This window comes from Pseudophryne corroboree, chromosome 2, assembly GCF_028390025.1.
Source record: "Pseudophryne corroboree isolate aPseCor3 chromosome 2, aPseCor3.hap2, whole genome shotgun sequence".
In the NCBI taxonomy this organism is placed as follows: Eukaryota; Metazoa; Chordata; class Amphibia; order Anura; family Myobatrachidae; genus Pseudophryne; species Pseudophryne corroboree.
In genome coordinates, this window is record NC_086445.1 from 847,264,970 (window position 1) to 847,290,654 (window position 25,685).

The following is a 25,685-nucleotide window of genomic DNA, read 5'->3' on the forward strand; positions in this document are numbered from 1 at the left end:
TATATAAACCCATATCTACATATATAAACATATAGACGTAACCTATATGCCATTGGATTGTCCCGACCAGCCAGGTCCCTAGAGACAGTAATGTGTTAGGAATGTGTGTGACCATGTACTGACATGTACCCGATGTGGAATTACCTGTAACGTTATGGTCGACAGAAAATTAGTAAATGTCGACAGCAAGGGATAGTAATCGGGCAAAAATTAATAATAATAATAATAACTGGGAACCCCGAGAGGTCTGAGGGAAGCATACAAATACAATTTTGATAAGACTCCCCCCCCCCCACCTGAATACCTATATACGTAGATATATATAGGTACAAGGCAATAACAGCCTGACAATATTTTTCACCCAGGAAATACCGTTGATGCCGACAGGGCATCACAAACCATTGTGACTTCCCTCCCGGCAATACTTAATTCACCGAATCAAGCACCACCGTGTGCCGGCGCAGCCACCAGATTTTTCCACAACCGCTCGTAGCTAAACCCCCACACCCGTCAACATATGTCGACTAACCAATAGTGGGTAGACTAACAGGGACAGTGAATGTATGTAGTACAACCAGGATTATGCATCCCATATCCAACATCATGCTATATGACAACCATATAGCAGTATAACCACTGTGCCCCCCCCCCCCTCCATCTTACTACACAGCAAGTACTGGGGGGAATGTGAGAAAAATGGCGCTGACTCGTTCTGAGGACTAAGCTTCGCCTCCTCCCAGCGTTTTCTCGCCCCATAAGCGAAAACATATATAGACTGGGCCCTTATATAGCGTACATCCACTATAACTATATCCATATATATATATAATATATATATATATATATAATATATATATATATATATATATATATATATATATACTTAAAAAACACGTTCAGGGTGCCCCCTTGCACCCAAGTACCGTTGGTGTGTGGGAGCACCGGCGCGGTGCACGACCGCCTTTATGCCCAGCGGTATCGTGCGCGGCGCCGGGGACCAGTATGCAGCCCAGGGCGCCCCCCTCCTTCCCAGCGCCCTGCACCCCTGGAGCCGGCGTCGGAAGAAAATGGCGCGTAACGCACGGGAACAAGCTGGCGGGGTCCGGGGCACAGCGCCTCGGCACCGCCAGACATCTTACTGTAAAATATGTCGCCCAGGGCGCTCCCCCTCCCAGCGCCCTGCACCCGGGAGAGCCGGCGTCGGGGAGGAAAACGGCGCGTAGAGCGCCACGATGAGCTGCCGGGGGACCGGGACCCGGAGCCCCGGCAGCACCACAGATAACATAATAGCGCCACCATAATATGCTGCCCGGGGCACAAAGTCTAACTGGGTCTGGAGGAGGGGCATAGAGGGAGGAGCCAGTTCATACCCAGTTTAAGTCTTTATAGTGTGCCCAAGCTCCTACGGATCCGTCTATACCCCATGGTCCTTTTGGAGTCCCCAGCATCCTCTAGGACGTATGAGAAATAGTGTTTTCCTGCCCTTCCGCTCAGCGGAAAACTTATGTGGCTTCTACTATTGCGGCTTCGCTCCTTGTTTCGCCCTAGCGGCTTACTTACGCCACTGCCATTAAGTCGTCCGACAGAACTAAAACGGGCAGATCACGAAGAAGATATTCGTTGAAAACAGCTCTTAATTCAAGAATGCTTATTGCCGACAAGCTTCCCAGCTTGACCTTTTTCCCCTGGAAATTCTTCCCTTGGAAAGACTGCTCCCCAGCCTTGGAGACCTGCATGTATGGACACCAGGATCTAAACCTGGATCGCGAACCTTCGACCCTCTAAGAGGTGAGAATGCAGGCACCACAGGAGCGATATCCTGGTCCTTAGGATTATTTTCCGCTGCATGTGCAGGTGAGACCCAGACCACATGTCCAACTGGTCCCGTGAAAACCACTTTGTCATTTGACCTGCTCACCGAAAAGGCCTTGTAGGCCGCAACCACCTTCTTCAGCAACGGAACATATTGATGGTTTGTCACTGCAAATCTGATCCGACTCTGGATCCTCAGATCTCTTTCCACAGGAAAAAACAAACTCTCAACAGTTCAGTATCTAATCTTATACCCACCGCAGACATCTGTGTCGTTGGGAACAACAGCGATTTTCTGTGTTGAAGAACTGTCAGAGAGAAACCACGATTTGTACCACTTGTTTCTTGACCTCGCCGTAGTCAGGAGAGCGTCTCAGTACAGAACAATAATGGCTCTTACTATCAAAGGAAACCCATCATCCTGCCATCACTCCGGTGAAATGGCAAAGACAATCCTGGATAGCAAAACCAGGTAAGCCTAATGCGGATGAAACCGCACTTAAATTCTAGTTATACGTGTTGGAGATCCCAGACCTGAGAGATTCCACTCTGTAGGTCAACCTCTTAAGTAGAAACCTTTTTTTTTATTTTTTTTATTTTACGACAGGGACTGCAGGACAATATCCCGATCCCGACGCAACTCTGGTATGGCGTCGCATGCTACCTCCCCTTCCAGAGGAGAATCGGTAAGATCTATCTGAAAAAACAGAGCGGGGTATCATCTGGAACTCCAGTATGTCCCCCCTTTGGATTCTATTTTTAACTCACTGGTCCAAGTCCATACCAGGACTGACTGAAGAGCATCAGACGAGTTCCCACCGGTGTGGACTCCAGCAAGATAGACCCAGCGACATGCGTAGGATGTGGTAGAAACAGAAGACGATATCTGCTTCTGCAACCTTGAAAAGGCTGCAGACCACTTACCTTTCCACCTTCCACTATCTGCAAAGAAAGGGAAAAAACAAACGGTATCCAACCTGTTAAAACGACTGCATCCCACAAAAGAATGCGTCATCAAACGTTGTGAGGGAACCTATCTCAAGAAGGTAGACGTACCAGTGGTATCTGCCGAGAGTAACTTAACCAAGGCATCCCCAAACACCGGTTACACCTTCATAGGGAAGATACTCCAGTATCCCTCGGAGTCAACTTCAGCATTCCCTTGGTGAATCCACAACGCCCTCCCAGCCGAGAGAGCCATGGAAGTGGTCCGTGCACCCAAGTGTCCCATCCCTCTTGTAGTCTCACGGCAGCCTGCCGCAATGTTATAGAGAAGACCCAACCTAAGAAACGTCCCCCCTCTCTCTCTAGGGTAATTCTATCGGATGCCAAGGTAACCGACCATTTCTGAATACAAGCACTCCCCCATGCTTATGCAATGCAAATATCATCAAAGCATATAATGAAAATATCACTTAGCTTCCTGTATACGATCCATTGTGACAGGGCCCCGTGCAGACCAGGGGTCGACTTTCACTTTATTCTGTCCGCGATGGGGAAAGAATAAACACTCGGACTCCTCTTGAGGATCTGAGACCATCTCGTCACGGCTGACCTAGAGCTTTATCAACAGAGCGACCAGCACATGAGAAGGAATAATTTTACGTCAGCATTCATTAGAACTTGTAATATGAATATACATATTCAAATACACATATACACACATATCCTATATATATATATCATACATATAAGTATTTTGTCCAGAACCGCAGGGTCCCTAGTGACATTAATGTGTGCTGAATGTGTACGACCATGTACTGAATGCCCAAGTTGTGGATCTAACCAGGAAACCTTATGGTCAACATAAAACATAGTATTCGTCGACGACAGGGAGTAGTAACTAGGTAAAATAACATTCTTGCGACCCCGAGGGGTTCGAGGGAGTATATACACATAATTTTAATATCATTCCCCCACAAATACAACCACGTCTGTGCTAGAGCTACAGGCCCATGGAACCATACCCTATACAGGTATAGGTTATTTACTTCATGTTAATTTACACCCAGTAATAACAGTTGGCGCCGACAGGGTCACCCACATACTACTGTGTCTCCCATACAGTATTTACTTTTGAAAAAGCATACAACTACCGACCTGCTGACACTTGATCTACTGACTCAAGTACCATCAGGATTCGGCAATGCCGACAGAGGGATTCCCATAGCTGTTTTGTGGCAGAGCACTCACACATGTCGACACATGTGTACTATAACGCTATAATGGGTATATCTGACAGGGAAAACACAGAAACACATTGACAACTCATTAACTACACGCACATAATAGTATATAGGGCCTAATTCTGAGTTGATCGCAGCAACAAGCCAAAACCATGTGCAGGGGGGCAGATATAACATGTGAGATAGATTTGGGTGTGGTGAGTTCAATCTGCAATCTAAATTGCAGTGTAAAAATAAAGCAGCCAGTATTTACCGTGCACAGAAACAAAATAACCCACCCAAATCTAACTATCTCTGCAAATGTTATATCTTCCCCCCCTGCAGTGCACATGGTTTTGCCCAACTGCTAAAAAATTTCCTGCTGCGATCAACTTGGAATTACCCCCATAGTGCTATATTTTGCTATTTTGCACTAAAATCACTGTGCCCCCCCCCCCTCGTTTTTCACTGCTAGTTGCCTAACAGTGCTTTGGCGGGGACAGCGTCTTGTGTGGCGCTGGATCGAGTTGTGAGGGCTAAGCCACGCCCCCTCTCGGCGCGCTTCAGCCCCGCTAATATTTTTACTTTTTATACTGGCGGGGGTCCGTATACAGTGCCTATTCACTGTATACATCTTTTGACAGTGTTAGTGAAGAGGTATATTGCTGCCCAGGGCGCCCCCCCCTGCGCCCTGCACCCTTTTAGTGCCGCTTGAGAGTGGGAGCAATGGCGCGCAGCGCGACCGCTGCATGGTACCTCCGAGACTCTGAAGTCTTCTGCCGTCACTGAAGTCTTCTTTTCTTCCAATACTCACCCGGCTTCTTTCTTCTGGCTTCTGTGAGGGGGTTGACGGCGCGGCTCCGGGAACAAGCAGCTAGGCGCACCAAGTGATCGAACCCTCTGGAGCTAATGGTGTCCAGTAGCCTAAGAAGCAGAGCCTTGAAACTCACAGAAGTAGGTCTGACTTCTCTCCCCTCAGTCCCACGAAGCAGAGAGCCTGTAGCCAGCAGGTCTCTCTGAAAATAAAAAAGCCTAGCATAAAGTCTTTCCAGAGAAACTCAGTAGAGCTCCCCTAGTGTGTGACCAATCTCTCCTGGGCACAGAATCTAACTGGAGTCTGGAGGAGGGGCATAGAAGAAGGAGCCAGTTCACACCCATTCAAAGTCTTATGGTGTGCCCATGTCTCCTGCGGATCCCGTCTACACCCCATGGTCCTCACGGAGTCCCCAGCATCCTCTAGGACGTATGAGAAATCTTTATAAATACAAAACTTGCACATGTAACAATGACAGCTGCAAAGATGGTCACTCTTCACTATTTTAAGCTAAATCATAAGAAAGACTGAAACATTGTATTAAGAGATAGTGATAGTGGTGAGGGGTTTGGTACGAAATCCCCCCAGATCACAATATCGACAGCGGGATCCCGATGGCCAGAATCCTGACACATCACGGTAAGTATTTTCTCCCTAACCCATCCCTCTTGCAGACTAACCAACCTCCCCCACCCCCACAGTTTAACCCTAATCTCCCCTACCCACACAGCCTAACACTAACTCTCCCCCTAGTTCCTATCTCCTGTACTTACCTGCAGAATGTGTCCGGATTCGGTCCATCAGGATCCCACTGTCAGTGTCCTGAATGGTGGGATCCCGACTACCGGTATATTGTCCACATCTCGTGGTGAGGGGTGACTTTAATGAGTTACACATTAGCAAAGTGTACATCCTCTAATGTTGCTTGCCACCCCGACAACCCACGCACCCTAAAATGTACTGGACAACCATATATGCACACTAATGCCAAACCAATCCAGATAACCCTGTTCACTTCTGTCAGTGTGGCTAAAGGCACTTCCTTCATAACATACAGAAATATCATTATGGATTGTCAGTAATGCTCAGCCTTGTCAGTAACGCATCTGTTCAATATTGTATATTAAAGCAACATAACATGTAAACAACACCATCGGCGGGAAGTAATGCAGTCCGTGATTGCTGGAGGTGCGGGCTGCCGGAAGATCTCGGACGTTTTTTTAAAGGAACAATCACTTACAAGGCATGGTTTTGCTTTGTCCCTTTAAAAAAACATCCGAGATCAGCCGGCAACCCGCGCCTCTGGCAATTTCGTACTGCATTACATCCCGCCGCATGTTTACAATAGGTCACTTAATACAAACTGTCACAACTGAGGGCCTGAGCTGACGGGAGGCAGCCTCAGTTGTAGGGGCTGAGATGTAACGGAACCTGGGAGGTTGTATCAGACCCCTAGACATGTAAGTAACATGTAGAATAACTGCCCGAAGGCGTGACCACGACAACCAGGATAAAAGTCAATGATGTTTATTATGACAAACTCCGTAACACAGCAGCAGTAAAAGGAAACATAAAAGTCAACAGAGGATAAATACAATTCCTGGGTACTACAGGGTGGCAAGGGCCACAGGCACTGGTAGTGTGAGACAGTTCTTATAATCTTCTAGTTGGAAAGTCCTTACCAGGCCTGACTGTAGCAATGGAGAGAACCCAGGATCGTACCAGCTGATGTTCCAGGAAAGGCTGGGCTGCTGAAGGTAAAACGGCTGCTGTGGATACTGGCTGGAACCAGACTGTTGTTGGTACGGAGTGGATACTGGCTGGAACCAGTTAAATAATAAACGAACTTGAGAGCGGTGAAATAATAATGAAGTTTGGAGTTTGAGAGCGGTGAAATAATAATACCGGTGGAGAGTGGTAAACTGCAGAAAAGGACACCGGCCCTTTAAGAGAAGCTATACACTGCTGGAAGCTGGGCTGGAAGCAGGTGATTGTTTGAGAGCGGTGAAATAATAATACCGGTGGAGAGTGGTAAACTGCAGAAAGGACACCGGCCCTTTAAGAGAAGCTGTACACTGCTGGAAGCTGGGCTGGAAGCAGGTGATTGTTGTAGCTGGAAACAGGTGAGTCCAGAATGGATCGGAGAGTCAGGCTACACCGCAGATGGAATGCTGGTGCGGGTCTCTATAGCAGAAGTCTGGAGACAGGAGCTGGAACCTGGAAGACAACCACAGGAGAGAGACAAACTGGAACTAGGTTAGACAACCAAAGCACTGACGCCTTCCTTGCTCAGGCACAGCATACTTATACCTGCAGCAAGGAAGGGGTTGGCTAGGCAATTATGCAAATCAACAATACAGACAGCAGATTGGTGGAAATAATCAGATGACAAAATCCAAGATGGCTGCGCCCATGCAGACACTTGGAGGGAAGTTTGGTTTGTAATCCATGTGAGAATTGAAACAGTAATGGCGACGCCGGCCACAGGAGACAGGAGACGCCAGACTGACAAGCGCACATTTAACCACGCGGGCACAGCGGAGGCCGCGGCTGATGAAATCACCACTCTGACATTCTGCATGTGGAAACTCAGGAACAGCGGGATCCGGACCTGGAACGCTGAGCCAGCCTTAGGAGGCATCTGAAGGGTAAGTAATGGCGTCCAGATACCCGGATCGTGACACAAATGGCATATTGTGTTTGTTTACGGCTAAACACACAAAAGGTAATTCTCTCTGGCGAAAAGCGATTAAAATGACAGGTACAAACGTAAATGCAGTAATTTGCACACACTACCTCCTTCACGTCATGTAATTTTTTTTAAACTGGTTATTAGTTTTTTAACACAATGTTATTATACTATGGAATGCCAATAAAAGTCACCTACATTTGTGAGGTACGTAAATGTCTGCAACCTCATGCCTTTCTATGGACACATAATTCCTCACTGACTTCTAAAGTCATTATAATGTACACCACAGGATACGTTACGCTCTAAATAATTATGTAACACTTCATACAATCTTAGGAACCTACAACTAAACAAACAAGGTGATCAATGCCTTTGATTAATCTGTTAGACTTAAGCGTTTTTCGTCCTTCTAGAGAAAAGCTCAATAACAAACAACAACATTATTACATATAATTATTGATTTTTATATATATACCATGTACAATTTAACTCAGGACTGTACACCCAGGCTTTTTAGGTGCAAGGTTCCAACCCGAATCAAGCCTACTACATAGTTTCTGCTAGGTGGAACAGTGGAAAACATAGTCCAAAGTCACAAAGAGGAGACACTGGGATTCAAAGTGAGCACTCATTTTAGTGTTGGTAAGTGTACCTTTAACCCTCAGTCGGGCGCAGCTGGCCTGACAGGCGCTGCAAGGCTGTTCTCGCTTACCTCTCGGCCCCAAGACGCAGGGGCCTGTCCCTCCTAGTACCTTCCTATCTCTAGGTGCTGTTCGAAACCTCCTGAGTTAGTTTTCCCGCTGCCTGCGTGGAGTGCAAGCCCATTGCGCCCGAACTCGTCCAATTTTTGAAAGGTTCGTAATTCCTTTTATTTTCAAGTATTAATTGTTTATTTTGCTCATTTTATGAAAGAAAATTACAAAGGTTGTGGATATTTTGCGGAAATATGTAGGTTTGTCCAGGGTGGCCTCACAGGCACACTGCGCCCAAACTTGTACTCATGTTTTCTCTTTTTTGCTTCAGATTTTCTGCTGAAATGGCCCATAAAACCTACGATTTGACTAACCAGTCACCTTGAAGAAATAAGAGATTTGCTACAGAATGACAACAAAGGAGACCCATCAGTCACTGAGGATATGGGAGAAGAGAGTGCCACCGATTCTCAAGATGAGGTGGAGGAACATGAAGGTGATTCAGGAATCGAGCAAGATTCTGAGGAGGCTAGTGATTATGATGAAGAAACAGGTGACACCTTTTTTGGGGGGAAAGATAAGAAGACCAAGTGGTCCAAAAGGCCGCCCAGGAAAGTTTGTCGTATGGGAACTCACAACATTATCACTCACCTTCCTGGAGTCAGAGGAAATGCTAAGAATGCGCAAACTGCAGTCGAATGTTGGAATAATTTATTCACTGACGAAATCCTTGACACAATTGTTAGGTACACAAACCAGTACATTGACATTATCAAGGACCAATTCGCCAGAGAGAGGGACATCAGACTCACGGATGTCATTAAAGTAAGGGCTTTAATTGGCTTGTAGTACCTAGCAGGAGCGTACAAAGGGAATCGTCAAAGTCTGGAAGAACTTTGGGGGAGAGAAGGTGACGGCATTGAAAAATTCAGTCTTATGATGAATCTGAAACGGTTCAAGACCCTCATATGTTGCCTTCGTTTTGACGATCGAACTACCCGAACCCAACTAAAAGAATTTGAACGGCTTGCTCCAATTTTTGTGGAAAATTGTCAGAAGAGCTACTGCGTTGGGGATGCAGTCAATTTACCGACAATCAAAATCCCGACGGTCGAAATCCGACAGCAATTGACCGACGGTCAAAATCCAGACAAGGTCAAAATCCTGACATGGACAAAATACAGACATTTAAAATACCGACAAGGTCAAAATATCGACATGTAAAATGTCGACAAGTCAAAATGCCGACATGAGTTTTTCATGTATTTTTCATTGAAACCGACTTGTTCGTACTTTACCATCCCAGTGGACCTGGAGGGGGAATATAATAGTGTGCTGAGCGCAGCGAGGCATCGTGCCCGAAGCATGGCGAGCGCAGCGAGCCATACGAGAGGACGCGGTACACTTACATGGTGTCCATGTCGACATACAAAAAACAATGAAAACCTCATGTCGGCATTTTAAATGTCGGTATTTTGACCTTGTCTGTATTTTAAGTGTCGTATTTTGTCCATGTCGGGATTTTGACCGTCGGTCAATTGATGTCGGGATTTCGACCATCGGGATTTTGATTGTAGGTATTTCATACCGATCCCCTGCGTTGGGGAGAAAGTCACTGTAGACGAAATGCTTCCTGGTTTTCGAGGTAAATGTTCTTTTTGGCAATACATACCCTCAAAAGCAAACAAATATGGAATAAAATGTTTTGCTCTCGTTGATGCCAGGATGATTTACACCGTCAACATGGAAATTTATGCTGGAAAACAGCCAGCAGGACCTTTCTGTGTCAGCAACAAGCCAAGTGATGTGGTGAAGAGAATGGCTGAGCCCATATTTGGATCTGGTCGTAACAATTACTGCTGATAATTGGTTTACTGCTATAGATCTCATCGATGACTTGAAAAAAAAAAAAAAAGCTGTCCTACGTTGAAACTATTAGAAAATACAAAAAAGAGCTGCCACCAGATTTTGTGAATGTGAAAGGAAAAAACAATACAGCAGTATGTTCAGCTTCAATAATGGTAAGGTTCTGGTTTACTACATCACGCGAGAGAAGAAAAACGTAATTCTTGTATCTTCGCTTCAAAGCCATTGATCCTGATTTTGGAGAGCAAAAGAAACCAGAGGTGATCACTTTCTATAATACAACCAAAAGTGAGGTTGATTCTGCAGATCAAATGTGCGCTACTTACAGCATAAGCTGAAACATCAAGCTCTGGCCAATGGTCATCTTCTTCGCAATGCTCAATGTGGGTGGCATCAATTCTCAAATCATTTACCTCGGCAATACACTCGAACCACTGCGTAGAAGAGTGTACCTGAAAAGGTTGGCCAATGAACTGATGATTGGAGAGCTAAGCTGAAGACGTTTGATGCATCACCTGTACTACAGAAATGGGTCACAGAAGGATGTCGAATTATGAATGCCATAAATGCCCGCCCCATGCAAATATGGTCTGCCAACCTTACTTACTTTGAGGTTAATAAATGAGGGTTTTTTAATCAGATTTTGAATATTCTCTCTTTGTACGTCATAATGAAGGTCACTGATCACTTTAAGAGCATTAGAATTGAGTTAATTAGGTGCTAATGACGATTTTCTAACAGGCGCCTGTGAGGCGCACTGCGCCCAAACCCGGGAGTCCCAGAGGTGCGCCCGATGGAGGGTTAAAGAGATAGTATCCCCAAGCCTTAAGCTAGGTATACCTGTACGCACTCATGCAATCATATGCGATTTTACATTTGATTACACTTACGACCAGAAGTCCCGATCACAGCACATACACACTTTTACAATCTACTCTCAATCCATGAAACTCATGTAAAGCTGTGTACACACTAGGTAATATGCTCCATGAGCAATATCGTCAATGTTTTCCCTTGAACTCCCGGGCAAATGATAAAGTACATACACACTGAACGATATCGATAAAGATGTCATTCAGTGACGTCTCCCATCCACCACCCCGAACATGCAGTTTTAAACAATATAGCCAAAATTGATCTGCATGTACAGATGACAGAACACCTTGTTAACGACCAGTGGGAGTGCGAATTAACGTTAAACGATATCGCTCAAAAGGGTCAAAATGAGCGATATCATTTAAAATATCACCTAGTATGTACCCAACTTAAAATATATGAAAAGACACAAAGGCTAAACTGCCCTAATACTGGGGCAGATGTATTAACCTGAAGAAGGCATAAGGAAGTGATAAACCAGTGATAAGTGCAAGGTGATAATCACACCAGCCAATCAGGTTCAATATGTAAATTAACAGCTAGGAGCTGACTGGCTGATGCGTTTAACACCTTGCACTTATCACTGGTTTATCACTCCCTTATGCCGTCTCCAGGTTAATACATTTGCCCCACTGTACCATATGATGAAAACCTGACCTTCACGATGCGACCACTTCTTTCGATAAAACATTATCTAAGATACTAAGATATTGCATTAACCGGTTGGGAATCGAAAGAATGACGATTGTACAGTATAAGGTGAGTATTCAATTAGTGCTGTTTTCTAACCATTCGAAAAAACTGCATTTTTTGCCCCTTCTTAGGTTGAATTTACATTTGACCTATTCAATACCTGTGCCGTTTTTTCGACTGATCGGAAAATCCGGCACTGTCGAAAACCACGTGTATCTGCAAATTTGCCGCAGATACATGTGTTTTAGCGAATTCGTGGGCATTTTCGCCCCTTTTTTTGCAAAATTTTCACCCATGTTGATTCTACAAAAAAAAAAAAAGTGAAACGGCATGGGTGAAAATGGGTTGAAAAATGGGCAAAAACGCCCGCAATTGAATACCATGTGTCGAGTTAGTGCCGTTTTTTCGATCAGTCGAAAAAAACAGCACTTAATTGAATACCCCGTATGTGTATACCTAGCTTTATAATACTAGTTACCATGACTGAATGCAAGAAACTACATACTTGGAAGCAGCAGTGTAAAACTGGACAAAGAGGATGGTATATAATTGGGGAATAGAGATGAGTTCATAAATTGAGAACAAACTTGGCATTTCTGCCAGGTGCTAATGCTTGTAACTCGGTCAATTTATAATAAAGTAGAAAAAAAAATTACTCCACTCATGCAAATGTGAAAACTATTTATTGAATAAAGTTTTGGAGAAGCCAATATCCCCTTTATAAAATCACTTATTTCTGCTGATAGAAAAGGGTAACATGACAGCATTCAGATATGAATTCCAATCACTTGTATTATCTGTGATGATCAAGGGTGAGTTGTTACTTTTCTGCTGGACTTCTTCAGTTTTACAGTGGTCACTAGAGAATAGGATAGCAATAGAATGGATTGTAATAAACTGAATATTACAGAGACAGGGAAAGATATTTTTCATTTTGAAGCTATTATACTTAAACATATAAAATAAGATTTTACTCACCGGTAAATCTATTTCTCGTAGTCCGTAGTGGATGCTGGGAACTCCGTAAGTACCATGGGGAATAGCGGCTCCGCAGGAGACTGGGCACAACTAAAGAAAGCTTTAGGTCACCTGGTGTGCACTGGCTCCTCCCACTATGACCCCCCTCCAAGCCTCAGTTAGGACACTGTGCCCGGACGAGCTGACATAATAAGGAAGGATTTTGAATCCGGGTAAGACTCATACCAGCCACACCAATCACACCGTATAACTCGTGATACTATACCCAGTTAACAGTATGAATATAACTGAGCCTCTCAACAGATGGCTCAACAATAACCCTTTAGTTAGGCAATAACTATATACAAGTATTGCAGACAATCCGCACTTGGGATGGGCGCCCAGCATCCACTACGGACTACGAGAAATAGATTTACCGGTGAGTAAAATCTTATTTTCTCTGACGTCCTAGTGGATGCTGGGAACTCCGTAAGGACCATGGGGATTATACCAAAGCTCCCAAACGGGCGGGAGAGTGCGGATGACTCTGCAGCACCGAATGAGAGAACTCCAGGTCCTCCTCAGCCAGGGTATCAATTTTGTAGAATTTAGCAAACGTGTTTGCCCCTGACCAAGTTGCAGCTCGGCAAAGTTGTAAAGCCGAGACCCCTCGGGCAGCTGCCCAAGATGAGCCCACCTTCCTTGTGGAATGGGCTTTTACAGATTTTGGCTGCGGTAGTCCAGCCGCAGAAAGCATAATTTTTCAAGGCCCTTACTACGTCCAGTAACTTGGAATCCTCCAAGTCCCTAGTAGCCGCAGGCACTACAATAGGTTGGTTCAAGTGGAAAGCTGATACCACCTTAGGGAGAAACTGGGGACGAGTCCTCAATTCTGCCCTATCCATATGGAAAATCAGATAAGGACTTTTATATGACAAAGCCGCCAATTCTGATACACGCCTGGCCGAAGCCAAGGCCAATAACATGACCACTTTCCGCGTGAGATATTTTAGATCCACGGTTTTTAGTGGATCACACCAATGTGATTTTAAGAAACTCAACACCACGTTGAGAACCCAAGGTGCCACTGGAGGCACAACCGGGGGCTGAATATGCAGCACTCCTTTTACAATGTCTGAACTTCAGGTACTGAAGCTAGTTCTTTCTGGAAGAAAATCGACAGAGCCGAGATCTGTATCTTAATGGAGCCTAATTTTAGGCCCATAAACACTCCTGCTTGTAGGAAATGCAAAAATCGACCTAGTTGAAATTCCTCTGTTGGGGCCTTTTTTGGCCTCACACCAAGCAACATATTTCCGCCATATGCGGTGATAATGTTTTGCAGTTACATCTTTCCTGGCTTGAATCAGCGTAGGAATGACTTCCTCCGGAATGCCCTTTTCCTTTAGGATCCGGCGTTCAACCGCCATGCCGTCAAAACGTAGCCGCGGTAAGTCTTGGAACAGACAGGGCCCCTGCTGCCGCAGGTCCTGTCTGAGCGGCAGAGGCCATGGGTCCTCTGATATAATTTCTTGAAGTTCTGGGTACCAAGCTCTTCTTGGCCAATCCGGAACCACGAGTATCGTTCTTACTCCTCGCCTTCCTATTATTCTCAGTACCTTTTGTATGAGAGGCAGAGGGGGGAACACATAACCGACTGGTACACCCACGGTGTTACCAGAGCGTCCACAGCTATCGCCTGAGGGTCCCTTGACCTGGCGCAATATCTTTTATAGCTTTTTGTTGAGGCGGGACGCCATCATGTCCACCTGTGGCCTTTCCCAATGGTGTACAATCCTTTGGAAGACTTCTGGATGAAATCCCCACTCTCCCGGGTGGAGGTCGTGTCTGCTGAGAAGATCTGCTTCCCAGTCGTCCACTCCGGGAATGAACACTGCTGACAGTGCTAACACATGATTTTCCGCCCATCGGAGAATCCTTGTGGCTTCTGCCATCGCCATCCTGCTTCTTGTGCCGCCCCGTTGGTTTACATGGGCGACCGCCGTGATGTTGTCTGATTGGATCAGTACCGGCTGGTTTTGAAGCAGAGGCCTTGCCTGACTCAGTGCATTGTAAATGGCCCCCAGTTCCAGAATATTTATGTGTAGGGAAGTCACCTGACTTGACCAAAGTCCCTGGAAGTTTCTTCCCTGTGTGACTGCCCCCCAGCCTCAAAGGCTGGCATCCATGGTCACTAGGACCTAGTCCTGTATGCCGAACCTGCGGCCCTCTTGAAGATGGGCACTCTGCAGCCACCACAGTAGAGATACCCTGGTCCTTGAAGACAGGGTTATCAGCCGATGCATCTGAAGATGTGATCCGGACCACTTGTCCAACAGGTCCCACTGAAAAGTTCTTGCATGGAACCTGCCGAATGGCATTGCTTCGTAGGAAGCTACCATATTTCCCAGGACTCGCGTGCAATGATGCACCGATACCTGTTTTGGCTTCAGGAGGTCTCTGACTAGAGATGACAGCTCCTTGGCTTTCTCCTCCGGGAGAAACACTTATTTCTGTTCTGTGTCCAGAACCATCCCCAGGAACAGTAGACGTGTCGTAGGAACCAGCTGTGACTTTGGACTGTTTAGAATCCAACCGTGCTGTTGTAGCATCTTCCAAAATAGTGCTACCCCGACTAGCAACTGCTCCTTGGACCTTGCCCTTATAAGGAGATTGTCCAAGTACGGGATAATTAAAACTCCCTTTTTTCGAAGGAGTAATATCATTTCGGCCATTACCTTGGTAAACACCCTCGGTGCCATGTACAGTCCAAACGGCAGTGTCTGGGCTTGGTAATGGTAATCCTGTACCACAAATCTGAGGTACTCCTGGCGAAGATGGTAAATGGGGACATGCAGGTAAGCATCCTTGATGTCCCGGGATCCCATGTAATCCCCCTCGTCCAGGCTTGCAATAACCGCCCTGAGCGATTCCATCTTGAACTTGAATTTTTTTATGTATGTGTTCAAGGATTTTAAATATAAAATGGGTCACACCGAACCATGCGGTTTCGGTACCCCAAACCGTGTGGAATAGTAACCCCGTCCTTGTTGAAGTAGGGGCACCTTGAGTATTACCTGCTGGGAATACAGCTTATTAATTGCCTCTAGCGCAGCCTCCCTGCCTGAGGGAGTTGTCGGCAAGGCATATTTGAGGAAACGGCGGGGGGGAGACATCTGGAATTCCAGCTTGTACCCCTGAAATACTACTTGAATGAAACAGGGATCCACCTGTGAGCGAGCCCACTGATCGCTGAAATTTTTGAGACGGCCCCCCACCGTACCTGGCTACACCTGTGGAGCCCCCGCGTCATGCTGTGGACTCAGAGGAAGCGAGAGAAGAATTTTGATTCTGGGAACAGGCTGACTGGTGCAGCTTTTTCCCTCTTCCCATGTCTCTGTACAGAAAGGAAGCGCCTTTGACCCGCTTGCTTTTCTGAAGCCGAAAAGACTGTACCTGATAATACAGTGCTTTCTTAGTCTGTGAGGAAACCTGAGGTAAAAATATTTCTTCCCAGCTGTTGCTGTGGATACGAGGTCCCAGAGACCATCCCCAAATAATTCCTCACCCTTATAAGGCAGAATCTCTATGCGCCTTTTAAAGTCAGCATCACCTGTCCAGTGACAGGTCTCTAATACCCTCCTGACAGAATGGACATTACATTCATTTTGGATGCCAGCCGGCAAAATATCTGTGCATCCCTCATATATAAGACGACGTCTTTAATATGTTCTCATGTTTAACAGGGTCACCGACCACGCTGCAGCAGCACGATCTGCAGGTCTCAGTCTAGTACCTGAGTGTGTAAATACAGACTTCAGGATAGCCTCCTGCTTTTTATCAACAGGTACCTTCAAAGTGGCCGTTCCTAAAACGGCAGTGCCACCTTTTTTGACAACCGTGTGAGCGCTTTATCCACCCTAGGGGATATCTCCCAGCGTAACTTATCCTCTGGCGGGAAAGGGTACGCCATCAGTAACTTTTTAGAAATTACCAGTTTCTTATCGGGGGGAACCCACGCTTTTCACACACTTCATTCATTCATCTGATGGGGGAACAAAACACTGCCTGCTTTTTCTCCCCAACATAAAAACCCATTTTTAGAGGGTTAATGTCAGAAATGTGTAACACATTTTTTTTTTTTTTTTGCCGGGATCAAGTCACGGATGTTCCTAGTGGATTGTGTATATGTCTCAACCTTGTCGACACTGGAGTCAGACCCCGTGTCGACATCTGTGTCTGCCATCTGAGTGAGCGGGCGTTTTTGAGCCCCTGATGGCCTTTGAGACGCCTGGGCAGGCGCGGACTGAGAAGCCGGCTGTCCCACAGCTGTTACGTCATCCACCCTTTTATGTAAGGAGTTGACACTGTCGGTTAATACCTTTCACCTAACCATCCACTCTGGTGTCGGCCCCACAGGGGGCGACATCACATTTATGGGCATTTGCTCCGTCACCATATAAGCCTCCTCATTAAACATGTCGACACAGCCGTACCGACACACCGCACACACACAGGGAATGCTCTGACTGAGGACAGGACCCCACAAAGCCCTTTGGGGAGACAGAGAGAGAGTATGCCAGCACACACCAGAGCGCTATATAATGTGGGGATTAACACTATAACTGAGTGAAATTTCCCCAATAGCTGCTTGTATATATAATATTGCGCCTAAATTTAGTGCCCCCCCTCTCTTTTTAACCCTTTGAGCCTGAAAACTACAGGGGAGAGCCTGGGGAGCTTTCTTCCAGCTGCACTGTGAAGAGAAAATGGCGCCAGTGTGTCTGAGGGAGATAGCTCCGCCCCTTTTTCGCGGACTTTTCTCCCGCTTTTTTCTGGATTCTGGCAGGGGTATTTACCACATATATAGCCTCTGGGGCTATATATTGTGGTATTTTTGCCAGCCAAGGTGTTATTATTGCTTCTCAGGGCGCCCCCCCCCCCAGCGCCCTGCACCCTCAGTGACCGGAGTGTGAAGTGTGTGTGAGGAGCAATGGCGCACAGCTGCAGTGCTGTGCGCTACCTTGGTGAAGACTGATGTCTTCTGCCGCCGATTTTCCGGACCTCTTCTTGCTTCTGGCTCTGTAAGGGGGACGGCGGCGCGGCTCCGGGACCGAACACCAAGGCTGGGCCTGCGGTCGATCCCTCTGGAGCTAATGGTGTCCAGTAGCCTAAGAAGCCCAAGCTGGCTGCAAGCAGGCAGGTTCGCTTCTTCTCCCCTTAGTCCCTCGCTGCAGTGAGCCTGTTGCCAGCAGGTCTCACTGAAAATAAAAAACCTAATTCTATACTTTCTTTCTAGAAGCTCAGGAGAGCCCCTAGTGTGCATCCAACCTCGGCCGGGCACAAAATCTAACTGAGGCTTGGAGGAGGGTCATAGTGGGAGGAGCCAGTGCACACCAGGTGACCTAAAGCTTTCTTTAGTTGTGCCCAGTCTCCTGCGGAGCCGCTATTCCCCATGGTCCTTACGGAGTTCCCAGCATCCACTAGGACGTCAGAGAAAATATTTTTTTAACGGATTGCTTTAATTATATAGATCAGTTGCTCTATTAAGTAAATTGTGTTTTTATGTCATCCTTAAGGTGGGTACATACTTAGCGATAAATTAAACGTCGCTCATTTTGACCCTTAAAGAGCGACGTTGTTTACTTTATCCCTAAGTGTGTATGCTGCTGTCGATGAGCGCCCACGCAGGTTGTTAACAACCCTCGATGTCGGCCGTGCATGCAGCTCAATTTGGACTGTCGTCCAAAAACTACATTCCTAGGCATACAGTTTGAGAACCACTGGTATAGATGTTCTGATTAACTTCATTGCACAAGAATGTTGATAAGATGGTTACTATAACAACTGAATACAGTTTTTATTTAACTTGTTACGAGTGCATGAAGTTGGAGGTTTATTCATGGCCAACCTTGTTTATTGTAATTTTTTTATGCATTTTGCATTCCCTCATGTGCTTACCCTTTTCTTACTTTAATAATCTTCAGCTGCACCAAATCCAGCAGTCTTCTGCCACCTGATACTTATTCCAGTGTCATCTGCTGATGTAGCTATGTTTATTTACCCTGTACTTGTCCTATATTGTCGTCAACTGTAAGTTGCTGTTTTCCTGTTTGATTATTTGTTTATGTACTCTGTAATTGGGTGCTGCAGAACCCTTGTGGCGCCATATAAATAAAGGATAATAATAATAATAATAATAATAATAATAATAATAATAACATGGTTGGAAGTTGGTTGTATGTAAATGACCACTGTTTTTTGATTCCCATGATCAAATATATGGCTCAAAGTGATTTATTCCTTGCAAAAAACACTTACACAAAATAATGGATTGGGTGCAAAATCCTAACGGTCAGGATGCTGACAGCGGAATCACGACAGATCCCAGTAAGAATTTAAACCCTACAACTATTCCTACCCCTAACCCAGCCCTCCTGCAGCCTAACTCTACTCGCCCCTCCTGCAGTCTAACCCTGACTTCCCCTACAGCATAACCCTCCCACTAGTGCCTAACCCTAACCCTCCACACCTTACCAGAGGGATTCATTGGAATTCTGACCATCAGGATCCCGCTGTCGGTATTCTGACTGTCTGGATCCTAACTGTATCCTGAAATAGTAAAATTAAATGTCTGTGTTCATTTTGTAACCTGAACCATGTAGGTCAAGGATGCACAAAATTGCATTTTGTGTATTTTTGTTGCAGGATTGCTTGGCTGAGCATTACTGTATATGTGTAAACCCAAATCATTTGTTTTCCCAGGAAAGTTAAAAACCATTGAATACTGATGGCTAGCCCATCAATGGTCATCCTTAATCAGAGAGCAGAGGTCACTGTGTATTTATAAAGGTAACAGAAGTACATTGCAGCTAACACTCCCCAACGTGACATTTACCCATCCAAGAAGAGACGCATTACCTGGTTATAAGTGTCCAATACGCTACATCCAGCTCAATCTGCCACTTATATTAATCATCAAAAGCTATCCAAGCTTATACAAGGTGGCGATAATGTTTTACTATATTGAAAGTCCCTTTTCTCTATGGCCTCTACATACTTGCAACAATAATGCCATTGCCATGCTGTTGTATGGTGATTAATTTATGTCAGCATTTATTAACATACTACAAGCTCACTTTTGTAGTTTATTGTCACATATATCTGCAAAATTACTTGGCGGTATCTGTAGTGTGTGCAGCAGTGGATGACTGGGACAGCGTCTCGCACATGCACTGTCTGCAAATTCATGCTAATGGACCCATTTATCAAAACCCACATTTGCAGTGTGATCTAGGCACGATATTAGCACCCATAATCGCATTTCAGAATGTGCTAATACTGCCCGGCAGGACAGGGGATCCAAAAGGAGCTTATCTCTGCAATGTGCTCGAAGTGAAGTGACCGCATCAGCAGTTTCTTCGTTCCTCTATAAGGAAACCTGGGCATGTGGTATCTACTGACCACAAATATGCAGCAGCCATTACCAAAGAAGGCTCCAAACAGTTTTTTGCAAAGAGCAGCCTATAGGCTACAGTAGCACAACACCATCTCCAAATGGCTTAGCTGCAGGGGCCAAACTACTGAAAGCTTTGTAGATCTGACTGCACTACATCTGCCATAGAAATCTATGGTGGCTGCTGTCAGTAATGGAGCGACCACAGAAGATATTGGAGATCCTTTATACAATACATTGGGATGATACTTAACATTTACTGGTATCCTCCACACACAGGTGTTTTCAGGGAATATGCTGCAAATATTTAATAATAAATAGGCCCTTAAATGAGACTTTGCTTTTTTTGTGAGACCAGGTGGCATGGTGTAGTGCAGGGGTGGGCAGACTTTTGGAGTCGGTGATATACTTTGAAAGCTGAAAAGCTTTTGTGATCTACCTAGGTGGGATTAAAAAGGGGCGTGGAATAACAAAAAAGTGGGCGTGGTATAAAAAAGGGACGTAGCCTTGCTGCACAGAGTGTAATGACTGTCTCGCACGAAATAACACATTGGCCCCCACAGGTAAAAACCTCAAACACATATGCCCCCACAGTGCCAGTTATGCCCTCACAGTGCCACATATGCCCCCACAGTGCCATGTGCCCACAGTGCTAGATATGCCCCCACAGTGCCACATATGACCCCACAGTGCCAGATACAGATATGCCCCCACAGTGCTAGATATGCCCCCACAGTGCCAGATACAGATATGCCCCCACAGTGCTAGGTATGCCCCCACAGTGCCACTTATGACCCCACAGTGCCAGGTACAGATATGCCCCCACAGTGCCGTGTGCCCACAGTGCCAGATATGCCCCCGTAGTGATGCTCACCGTTTTGCTGCTGTGTGGAGAGTTCAGCGCGCGCCTCTCCTGCCTGCCGCCCTGCCCCTCAGTCTGGTCTCCGGCAGTGACGGCAGCGTGTATATCTCAAATCAGGCGCCAGTCCGCGAGCTCCGATTGGCTAAAGAACCGGCACCTGATTTGAGTTATACACTCCGCCGTCACTGCCGGAGACCAGACTGAGGGGCAGAACAGCAGGCAGGAGAGGTGTGCGCTGCGCTCTCCTCGCCTCGTGTGGATGAGTGGCGGATCGCGATCGACTGGTCACCCCTGGTGTAGTGCATCAGCACTAGGCTTATGCACTACGGAACTTGTAGAGTGGGGAGTTTACCCTCCCCTACTCCAGCATCATCATGGCGACCAGCATCTGATTGGATTACAAGCACAATTTCCCTTCAATTCCTCCAGCAGCTCTGGACACACGAATTGGTGCTCTGGACACAAAGGGTCGTTAAACGATCGATGGTGTGCCTCACCAAATAAAAAAAATAAAAAAAGAGAAATGCCACTGAAAATTGTACGTTGCATCATGTATACATCAAACATGGGGCCTAATTCAGACCTGATCGCTCGCTAGGGTTTTTTTTGCAGTCCAGCGTTCGCATAGTCGCCGCCCACCGGGGAGTGTATTTTAGCTGTGCAAGTTTGCGATCGCATGTGCAGCCGAGCGGTACAAAAAGAGTATGTGCAGTTTCTGAGTAGCCCAGGACTTACTCAGCCGCTGCGATCACTTCAGCCTGTCCGGGCCCGGAATTGACGTCAGACACCCGCCCTGCAAACGCTTTATGCCTGAGTTTTTCCAAACACTCCCTGTAAACGGTCAGTTGCCACCCACATACGCCTTCTTCCTGTCAATCTCCTTGCGAATGGCCATGTGAACGGATCCTTCGCACAAACCCATCGCTGAGCAGCTATCCGCTTTGTACCCGTGCGACACGCCTGCGCATTGCAGTGCATACGCATGCACAGTTCTGACCTGTTCGCAGCGGTGCAAAAAACGCTAGCGAGCGATCAGGTCTGAATTAGGCCCATGGTACGATGTGCATACGATTACGACGGATAAGTCTGAACTGATGCACTGTGATTTACCCCTGCTGGCACGTACCAGGTGGCAGCAAAGTGCCAGTATGGGGACAACTCCCCATAGCTGCAGGGGAATTACAGCTGGTTTATGCGTGTTGAGCTGGGTACACACAAAGCGATATATTGGCTATTCGAGCGAACGGCTAATATACCGTCGGCCGATATGCCGTGTGCCAGTCGGCAGGTGTGTACACCCGATGTCTGTGAACGACGCTGTTCACAGACATATCGCGTTGGCAGTACAGCACAGCCAATATATCGGCACATCTGGCTATGTAAGCGGGCGGTTGCAGTGAGGGCTGACGTCTCAGCGAGAACAGACACATCGAGCGGACGATCAGATTGTGTGTATACTTACCTAAAATGGGTGTTCTGTAAGTGCAACGGTGTGTACCCAGCATAACAGAGACTGAGAGCAGCACACCATCCTGAGCACTGCGGCAGGGACGGGTGTCACCCCTGTCCTCACTGCTCTGTGTTTGTTAGATATACACATGTGCTATGGAGCTGTGTTAGTTAATAGTTACACATATTCAGGTGTTATGTTATATACATGTGCTGTGTTACAGATACATACAGTACATGTGTTATGTTACACACACGTGCATACATAGGCAGTGGCACTTCTAGCATCACAGTCAGAGAAGAGAAAGTAAACGTCCCGCCACCATGTGCACCGTGAGGCACTCTGGGTAGCCGTGTTTCGGGGCACCCCGGCTGCTCCCTCACCTCCTCTCCCTGCTGCCCCGGTGTTCCCGCCCCTCACCCTGCTCCTAGCGGCCGCAGATACTCACACTCTGACGTCACGGAGGAGCCGGCAGGAGAGAGTAGATGACGCCGGGGTGAGTGGGCGGGGCTAGGGTGTGACGCGCCGGTGACGCCAGGGAGGCCGGAAGTACCCGGAGACTCTGTCTGTCGGTCAGAGACAGGAGGAGAGCGGAGCGGAGAGTGACGGAGATGGCAGATGTAAGTATAAGGATGTCTTCTCCTGGGCACACTGGGGGAGGGCAGCCTGGCATGGAGGCACCTTACCCGCTGTGTAGCGGTGACCTCAGCATGGGACCGGTGTGTGCTGCCATCATCGGGTGCACCACGGGCTGCGGGCGTACTACTAGTATATAATAATGTGTGAGACGTGTGCACCAGGGATGCTACATGTGTGTAATGCCATAGTGCAGAGTACAGTGATGGGTGTAATAGGGAGTGCACTGTTATCACCGGTACAGTGACAGTTATGTGTGAGCAGCTGAGAGTGCTGCAGTGTTATCACCTGTACAATGACAGCTCTGTGGCGGCTGCAGACAATTATAGGGATTCACTGTTATCACCTGTGCAATAAGTGTTTGCTGCAGGGATGTGTGACCTGTGCAGTCAGTGATGTGTGAGCAGCAGTGATTGGGGTCATTACCTGTACAGGTCACAGTTTGTGGTGTAGCAGAGAGTGCAGTGTTACCCCCTGTGCAGTGACAGTGTGTGTGAGCAGCAGAAAGTGCAGTGATTGAAGGGGAGATTCATCAAATCTTGGAGAGAGATAAAGCGGGGAGCAACCAATCAGTTGCTGTAATATTACAGGCTGTGCTAGAATAAGGGGCGATTGATTAGTTGCTATTAGCAGTGACAATTATGTTGTTACAGTGATTGCGTCTTCTCACCTGTACAGTGATAGTTATTGATTGGTGAGAGTAAGGTGTACAGTGATTGCAGTGCAGTAAGCGTTATGTATGTGGGGGAGTACAGAGATCCAGTGCTATCCTGTCACCTGTAGAGTAAAGCTGGGTACAAATTACCCTCACTAACAACATTTAGGACCGACGGAGGATGTTGAGGACGACACGCAGGAGTGCGGATTGTCAGCGACATAGTGGGTACACACTAGACCAGTGATCTCCAACCCATAGCTCGCAGTAGAATTTTCGGTAGCTCTCAGAGCGCACAGGCTTGGGCAGTCACTGGCACTCCTCCCTTCATTTTTAATATGGTACCGGCCGTCAGCTAATCAGAGCTCGTGGACCGGCAATACCGGCACCATATTTTAAATGCCCGGCGCTGCCGGAGACTCTATCACCCCTCACCGCAGCCGATCTCCGGACTTCACAGGAGAGGCGCGCGCTGCACTCTCCTCCCCTTCCGTCCCTCATACAGGGGGAGCAGCACCTGTGGAAGTAGAAGAAGCCAGCAATGGTTAGCACTGTGTGGGGCACTGTAACGGACACTGCGGGGGGGCATTTTATCTGGCACTGCGGGGTTATTTTAAATGACACTGCGGGGCATTGTATCTGGCACTGTTGGGGGTCATTATTTGTGTATCTGGCACTGCTGGGGGCATTATTTGTGTATCTGGCACTGCTGGGAGGCATTATTTGTATATCTGGCAGTGCTGAGGGGCATTATTTGTGTATCTGGCACTACGGGGTGGCATTACTTGTAGTTGTGAGGACACACCCACTTTTGTGAGACCACACCCACTTTTGCAGGAACGCACGCGCATTGGGTGGAGGGGGTAGCTCCTTCAGAGGTTTTAATTTCCAAAAGTAGCTCACACCCGAATTAAGGTTGCAGACCACTGCACTAGACAAAACGCCCAATATGTTGTCCAATGGATCTAGTGTGTACCCAGCTTAAGAGTTATGTGGTAATGGCAACAGCAGGGAGTGCAGTTATTAGGGGTCTATGTACTAAGCCTTGGAGAGAGAGAGTACCAACCAACCAGCTCCTACATCCTCGCTGCGGTCACGTTAAACAGCCCTCTAGTCACGTCATGCAAGAGCTCTGTGGTGGTGGTATCACCTATATAGAAACGTGTGTGGTATAGAAGATGTCTAGGTCGACTCTGACAAAAGGTCGACATATGAAGTATCGACACAGCAAATGGTCAACACAACATTTTTTTTGTGTGTCATTTTCACAGTCAGAGCGCAATGTGGAACCCCAATTAGTGTACCGTGTACCCTTGCATGGCTCACGCTGCAGGTTACTATTCCCAACGTGGTCCAAGTGGATGGTAAAAGTGTTTAAAAAAACAAACAACAAATTTAAAAAAAAGTTAAAATAGTTGTCGACCTTTCATAGGGTGACTTTTTTTCTCAGTATCGACCATATTGGGTCGACCAAGACATTGTCTATACACTGGAACCCCAGCAACAGACTTGTAATGCAGTCACTTTCTCTAGTGGAAACAATGGGGGGTCATTCTGACCCGATCGCACGCTGCAGTTTTTCGCAGCGTAGCGATCGGGTCAGATCTGCGCATGCGCCGCAGTGTGCCGGCGCATGGCCGACAGTCGCTACAGTACGACCGCCTCTGCCTGATTGACAGGCAGAGGCGGGAGGGGGCGAAACGGCGGCGTTTGGCCGCCGTTTCATGAGCGCTGTCCGGCCAACGCAGGCATGGCCGGACCATGCAGGGAGTGGCCCGCAGCGGCTGCGTGCCGTCACATGCAGCCGCTGCGGGCCGGGGAGCGCAGAGTAGCTCCCGGCCAGCACGCAAAAGCTGCACTGGCCGGGAGCTACTCTTGAAGTGCAAAGGCATCGCCGCTGTGTGATGCCTTTGCACTTCTGTGTGTGTGTGGGGGGGGCGGCACTGACTAGCCCTGCGCTGGGCGTCCCCCCGCATTTCTGAGTTCAGGATCGTAGCTTTGCTAAATTTAGCACAGCTACGATCAACTCGGAATGACCCCCCATTGGGCGATAGACGGT

At 47.1% G+C, this 25,685-nt stretch overlaps 2 protein-coding genes across 3 annotated transcripts in view; one reads left to right on the forward strand and one right to left on the reverse strand.

Moving 5' to 3' along the window:
- Positions 1–22,852, reverse strand: part of FANCB (FA complementation group B) — a 186,453-nt gene extending 163,601 nt beyond the window's left edge. The window contains exon 1 of one of the 2 annotated variants that reach the window (XM_063955781.1): positions 22,784–22,852. The gene's annotated coding sequence lies outside the window, so the exon portion shown is untranslated. Of the gene's footprint in view, positions 1–22,718; positions 22,762–22,783 lie in introns of those variants that run through there. The other variant, XM_063955783.1, reaches the window with a different exon arrangement.
- Positions 22,853–22,872: 20 nt separating this feature from the next.
- The window catches only part of MOSPD2 (motile sperm domain containing 2), a 200,850-nt gene continuing 198,037 nt past the window's right edge, over positions 22,873–25,685 (forward strand). The window contains exon 1 of the mRNA XM_063955784.1: positions 22,873–22,955. Within this exon, the coding sequence (XP_063811854.1) occupies positions 22,947–22,955 (9 nt within the window). The 5' untranslated portion in view covers positions 22,873–22,946. The remainder of the gene's footprint in view (positions 22,956–25,685) is intronic.